The sequence below is a fragment of the Coturnix japonica genome, unplaced genomic scaffold, assembly GCF_001577835.2.
Source record: "Coturnix japonica isolate 7356 unplaced genomic scaffold, Coturnix japonica 2.1 chrUnrandom495, whole genome shotgun sequence".
NCBI classification, from domain to species: domain Eukaryota; kingdom Metazoa; phylum Chordata; class Aves; order Galliformes; family Phasianidae; genus Coturnix; species Coturnix japonica.
The window spans coordinates 75,622-82,845 of NW_015439887.1; the positions used below are offsets into that span (position 1 = coordinate 75,622).

The following is a 7,224-nucleotide window of genomic DNA, read 5'->3' on the forward strand; positions in this document are numbered from 1 at the left end:
GGGGGGATATGGGGTTAAAATGGGGATATATGGGGTTATATGGGGGGATATGGGCTCCCCATTCATCACCTTTGAGTCCCCCATTGACTCCCATTGAGATCCCCATTGACGACCTTTATTCTAACCCCCATAGATCCTTATACATCCCATATATCCCATATATCCCCATACAGGGGGTCTGTCTCTGGCCGTGGAGGGTCCCCATTGACTCCCATTGGGCTCCCCATTGACTCCCATTCACTCCCATTGACTCTCATTGGGCTCCCATTGACTCCCATTGACTCCCATTGATCTCACTCCCATTGACTCCCATTGACTCCCATTGATCTCACTCCCATTGACTCCCATTGACTCCCATTGATCCCACTCCCATTGACTCCCATTGATTCCAGTCCCATTGGATCCCATTGGATCCCATTGACTCCCATTGACTCCCATTCATTCCCATTGACTCCCATTCATTCCCATTGATTCCCATTCATTCCCATTGATTCCCATTGACTCCCATTGATTCCCATTGACTCCCATTGACTCCCATTGACTCCCATTGACTCCCATTGAGATCCCCATTGACTCCCCTTGGGCTCCCCATTGACCACCTTTATTCTAACCCCCATAGATCTCTATATATCCCATATATCCCATATATCCCCATACAGGGGGTCTCTCTCTGGCCGTGGATGGTCCCCATTGACTCCCATTGACTCCCATTGATCCCACTCCCATTGACTCCCATTGATTCCAGTCCCATTGATTCCCATTGACTCCCATTGACTCCCATTGAGATCCCCCATTGACTCCCATTGACTCCCATTGACTCCCATTGATCTCACTCCCATTGACTCCCATTGACTCCCATTGACTCCCATTGAGATCCCCATTGACTCCCATTGATCTCACTCCCATTGACTCCCATTCACTCCCATTGACTCCCATTGACTGCCATTGAGATCCCCATTGACCACCTTTATTCTAACCCCCATAGATCTCTATATATCCCATATATCCCCATACAGGGGGTCTCTCTCTGGCCGTGGAGGGTCCATCCAAAGCCGAGATCAGCTGCCGGGACCACCAGGACGGGACGTGCACCGTGTCCTACCTGCCCGTATTGCCTGGGGACTACAGCATCGTGGTCAAGTACAACGACAAGCACATCGCAGGCAGCCCCTTCACTGCACGCATCACTGGTACATATAGAGATATAGGGGATTAGTAGGGTCATATAGGTTTATATGGGAGATATGGGGTTATATGGGGGTTAATGGGGATATGGGGGGATATGGGGGACTACAGCATCGTGGTCAAGTACAACGACAAGCACATCGCGGGCAGCCCCTTCACTGCACGCATCACTGGTACATATAGGATATAGGGGATTAGTAGGGTTATATAGGGTTATATGGGGTATATGGGGGATATGGGGGGGATATGGGGGACTACAGCATCGTGGTCAAGTACAACGACAAGCACATCGCGGGCAGCCCCTTTCACTGCACGCATCACTGTAACATATGGGATCTAGGGGATTAAAATAGGGTCGTTAGGGTTATATGGGGGATATTTGGGAGTTATATGGGGTCTGAGATGGGGTTTAATGGGGGTTAATGGGGGTTAATGGGGTCTTGAGATGGGGATATAGGGGGTTATGGGGGGATATAAGGGGATATAGGGGGATATAAGGGGAATATAGGGGGGGGATTATGGGGGCCTGTTAAAGGGGTCTGAGATGGGGATATGGGGGGTTTAATGAGATTAATGGGGGTTAATGGGGTCTGAGATGGGGATATGGGGGTTCTGGTGGATATAGAGGGGATATGGGGCGATATGGGGGGGTTATATGGGGTTTGGGGGTTATATAGGGGGTTTATGGGTGTTAATGGGGTGTTGGGCGGATATAGTGGGGACAAAGAGGTATAGTGGGGTTATGGGGGCGTTTAATGGGGTTTAGGGGGATTAGGTTGGGATATAGCGGGGATATAGGGGGGTCTTAATGGGGGCTTAAATGGGGTCTGAGATGGGGAGTGATATAGGGGGGCGATATTGCGTGAGATATAGAGGGGGATATGGGGCGCATGATGGGGGGGTTAGTTGGGGTTTGGGGGTTATATGGGGTTTTAATGGGGTTTTGGGGGGGATTATATAGGGGCATAAAAGGATATAGTTGGGGGTTATGGGGGGGTTAATGGGGTTTTGGGGGATTTAGGAGGGGATTATAGGGGGGTTTAATGGGCTTTAGGAGGGGATACTAGGGTGCCGGATATAGGGGGGTTTTAATGGGGGTTAATGGGGGTCTGAGATGGGGTATAGGGGGTTTACATGGAGGGGTAATGCGGTCTGAGATGGGGATATAGGGGGCTTATATGGGGGTTAATGGGCGTTAATGGGGTTATGGGGAGGATGGCGGGGATACGCGGGGCCCTTCTATAGGCGCTCCCTGATTGGCTGCGGGCTCTTTAGGTGACGACAGCCTCCGCCAATCACACCTGAAGGTCGGAGCCTCAGCCGACATCCCATTGGACATCGGCGAGAGCGAACCTCAAGCGCAATTGGCTGCAGCGTTCACCGTCCCCCTTCCGGCCGGAAGGAGCCGTGCCAGCTCAAACGGCTGCGGGACGGCCATGTTGAAGCGGCGGAGGGGGAACTTCCGATTTGTGGGCACTTCCGGGTGGGGGCCACTTCCGGGTGGGCACTTCCGGTGGGCACTTCCAGGGGGGAGGAGGATTTCCGGGGAGGAGGGGAGGCACTTCGCGGGGGGGGGAGGGGCAACTTACAATGGGTGCTCGTATAGGCGACTCTATGGGGACTCTATGGGTCTCAAATGCGGGCTCTATGGGACTCTATGCGGATTCAATGGACTACAATGGAGTCTCAATGGGAGCTCTATGGGGCTCAATGGGACTCAGTGGGTTCCCAGTGGTTCTCAATGGGACTCAATGGGAATCAATAGAACTCAATGGGTCTCAATGGGACTCAATGGGACTCAATGGGAATCAATAGAACTCAATGGGTCTCAATGGGACTCAATGGGAATCAATGGGGAATCAAAGAATCATGGCGAATCACATGGGCTCTCAAGTTGGACTCAATAGGGAATCAATTGGGAATCAATAGAAACTCAAATGGGTCCCAATGGTTCTCAATGGGAATCAATGGGGCTCTATGGGGTCTCTATGGGGTCTCAATGGGAATCAATGGTTCTCAATGATTATCAATGGGTTCTCAATGGGGTCTCTATGGAACTCAGTGGTTCTCAATGGGGTCTCTATGGGACTCAATGGGTCTCAATGGGTCTCCATGGGTTCTCAGTGGGACTGAATGGGAATCAATGGGTCTCAATGGGACTCAATGGGGTCTCCATGGGTTCTTAATGGGACTCAATGGGACCCAATGGTTCTCAATGGTTCTCAGTGGGATTCAATGGTTCTCAATGGGCCTCAATGGAATTCAATGGGGTCTCAATGGGATTCAATGGTTCTCAATGGGACTCAATGGAATTCAATGGGGTCTCAATGGGATTCAATGGTTCTCAATGGGACTCAATGGGGTCTCACTGGTTCTCAATGGTTATCAATGGGTTCTCAATGGAACTTAATGGTTCTCAACAGTTCTCAGTGGGTCTCCATGGGTTCTTAATGGGACTCAATGGGAATCAGTGGGTTCTCAATGGGACTCAGTGGGATTCAATGGGGTCTCAATGGTTCTCAGTGGGACTTAATGGTTCTCAATGGGATCTCAATGGTGTTCAGTGGGGTCTACATTGGTTCTCAGTGGGGCTCAATGGTTCTCCATGGGACTCCCTGGGACTCCATGGGGTTTCAATGGTTCTCAATGGGACCCATTGGGACTCTATGGGTTCTCAATGGGTCCTCACTGGTTTTTACCCCCCCCCCCCTCCCCTTTATAGGGATCTCGTTTGTCCCCCAGGAGGTGGGGGAGCACCTCAATGGGGTCTCCATGGGGTCTCCATGGTTCTCAATGGGACTCAATGGGTTCTAATGGGTTCTCAGTGGTTCTCAATCGTTCTCAATGGGGTTTCACTGGGGTCTCGATGGTTCTCAATAGAGTCTCCATGGGACTCAGTGGCTCTCTATGGGTCTTAATGGGACTCAATGGGATTGAATGGGGTCTCTATGGGGTCTTAATGGGACTCAATGGGACTCAATGGGGTCTCTATGGGTCTTAATGGGACTCAATGGGATTCAGTGGGGTCTCAATGGGACTTAATGGTTCTCAATGGGTTTCCATGGGTTCTCAATGGGACTCAATGGGATTCAATGGGGTTTCAGTGGGACTCAATGGTTCTCAATGGGGTCTCCATGGGACTCAATGGGATTCAATGGGTTTTCAATGGGACCCATTGGGACTCTATGTGTTCTCAATGGGTCCTCACTGGTTTTTACCCCCCCTCCCCCCTTTTAGGGATCTCATTTGTCCCCCAGGAGGTGGGGGAGCACCTGGTTCACATCTCCCGTGGGGGGCAGCCGCTGCCCCGCAGCCCCATAGCCGTCACCATCAGCCAGGCCGAGCTGGGGGACGCCAGCAGGGTCCGGGTTGGGGGGCCGGGGCTGCACGAGGGGAGGACGTTCACCCCCACACATTTCACCATCGACACCAGGGATGCAGGTAAGGGGGGGATAAGGGGGTAGATGGACCCTCATGGACGGCTGGGGGGGTTAAAGGGGGTTATGGGACCCAAATGGGCTTTAAGGGGGGGGTAATGGACCCCAGTGGCGATTATGAGGACCCTCAATGAGGGAGCGTGGGGGGGTTAAAGGGGGTTAATGGGACCCCAAATGGGCTTTAAGGGGGGGTTAATGGGACCCCCAGTGGGGTTATAGGGACCCTCAATGGGGCTGGGGGGAGTTTTAAGGGGGTTTAATGGGACCCCCAGTGGGGTTAATGGGACCCCCAATGGGGTGTAGTAGGACCCTCCAATGGGGGGGGGAGGTTTAGAGGGACCCCCAATGGTTTAACAGGGCTGGGGGGGTTAAGGGGTTAATGGGACCCCAAATGCGGCTTTAAGGGGAGTTAAATGGACCCTCAGTTGAGGGATGGGGGGGGTTTAAAGCGGACTCTTAAATGGGGTTATAGGGACCCTCAATGGGCATGGGGGGGGTTAGAGGGACCCCCAATGGGGCTGGGGGGGTTAAGGGGTTAATGGGACCCCAATGGGCTTTAGGGGGTTAATGGACCCAATGGGGTTATAGGACCCCCATGGGCTGGGGGGGGAGTTATGGAGACCCCAATGGGCTTTAAGGGGGTTAATAGGGGACCCTCCAGTGTGGAATGGGGGGGGGTTAAAGGGACTCTCAATGGGGTTATAGGGACCCCCGATGAGGTGGGGGGGTTTAATGGGACCCCTCAATGGGCTGGGGGGCCTTTAAGGGGTGATGGGACCCCTGATGGGCTTTTTAAGGGGGTTAATGGGACCCCCAAAGGGACTGGGGGGGTTAATGGGGTCCTCTCTTCCTTTATACCCCCCCCCATCCACTAAATTAACCCCCTCATTAATTAACCCCCCCCGTGTTAATTTTAACACCCCCCCCCCCCCATAGGTTATGGGGGGCTGGCCTGTCATTGAGGGGCCCAGCAAAGTGGAACTAATCAGCACCGAGGAGCTGCCGGATGGGACCTGCAGGGTGGGCTACTGCCCCCACTGAGCCTGGAAACTACATGCATTGCTGTGCAATTCGGGGGACCCAGGCACGTGCCTGGATTACTGGTTATACTGGGATATACTGGGATATAATTGGGAGTTATAATGGATAATATATAGGGGGTTTTATTAAGGGGTTTAATAGGATATTAATGGGTATTATGTGGGTCTGGGGGCGTACTGCCCCACTGAGCTGGAAACTACATTCAGCTGCTGGTGCAATTCCGGGGCCAGACCGTGCCTAGGTACTGGTTAATTACTGGGACATATACTGGGAATATTAATGGGGTTATAAATGTAATATAATAGGGGTTATAATAGGATATAATGGGGTATAATGTGGGTCTGGGGGCTGTACTGCCCCACTGAGCCTGGAAACTACATCATTGCTGTGCAATTCGGGGACCAGCATGTGCCTGGTACTGGTTATACTGGGATATACTGGGATATAATGGGATATAATGGGGTTTATATGGGGTTATAATGGGGTTATAGGGGGTTATAATGGGGTATAATGGGGTATAATGTGGGTCTGGGGGCTGTACTGCCCCACAGAGCCTGGAAACTACATCATTGCTGTGCAATTCGGGGACCAGCATGTGCCTGGTACTGGTTATACTGGGATATACTGGGATATAATGGAGTTTATATGGGGTTATAGTGGGTTATAATGGGGTTATAGGGGGTTATAATGGGGTATAATGGGGTATAATGTGGGTCTGGGGGCTGTACTGCCCCACTGAGCCTGGAAACTACATCATAGCTGTGCAATTCGGGGACCAGCATGTGCCTGGTACTGGTTATACTGGGATATAATGGGATATAATGAGGTATAATGGGGTCTAATGGGGTTATAATGGGGTATAAGGGGGTTATAATGGGGTATAATGGGGTTATATGGGGGTTATATGTGGGTCTGGGGGCTGTACTGGTTCTAACTGGTCCATACCAGTTGTAACTGGTCCATACTGGTTTGAATTGCTCCATACTGGTCCGTACCAGTTCTAACTGGTCCATACTGGTCCATACTGGTCCATACCAGTTCTGACTTGTCCGTACTGGTCCATACTGGTCAGTGCTGCTCTATACTGGTCCATACTGGTCCATACCTGTTCTAACTGGTCCATACTGGTTTTAACTGCTCCATACTGGTCCATACTGTTCCATACCTGTTCTAACTGGTCTATACTGGTCCATACTGGTCCATACCAGTTCTAACTGGTCAGTACTGGTCTATACTGCCCCATACTGATCTGTACTGCTCCATACTGCTCCATACTGGTCCATACCTGTTCTAACTGGTCCATACTGCTCCATACTGCTCTATACTGCTCTATACTGGTCCATACTGGTCCATACTTGTTCTAACTGGTCTATACTGGTCCATACTGGTCTATACTGGTCTATACTGGTCCGTACTGGTCCTAACTGGTTTCCCCCCCCCAGGGAGCCCGTTCTCGGTGAAGGTGACGGGTGAGGGCCGGGTGAAGGAGAGCATCACGCGGCGCCGCAGGGCCCCCCCCGAGGCTCATGTGGGGACGGCGTGCGACCTCAGCCTCAAAATG

General features: G+C 51.9%; 1 protein-coding gene across 1 annotated transcript in view; it reads left to right on the forward strand.

Moving 5' to 3' along the window:
* Positions 1-7,224, forward strand: part of LOC107307149 (filamin-A-like) — a gene marked incomplete at its 5' end in the record, with an annotated part of 107,169 nt that overhangs the window by 75,491 nt on the left and 24,454 nt on the right. The window contains 8 exon segments of the mRNA XM_032441695.1: positions 1,017-1,190; positions 2,461-2,570; positions 2,573-2,624; positions 4,420-4,626; positions 5,559-5,577; positions 5,579-5,648; positions 6,015-6,078; positions 7,106-7,223. Coding sequence (XP_032297586.1) covers positions 1,017-1,190; positions 2,461-2,570; positions 2,573-2,624; positions 4,420-4,626; positions 5,559-5,577; positions 5,579-5,648; positions 6,015-6,078; positions 7,106-7,223 — 814 coding nt within the window.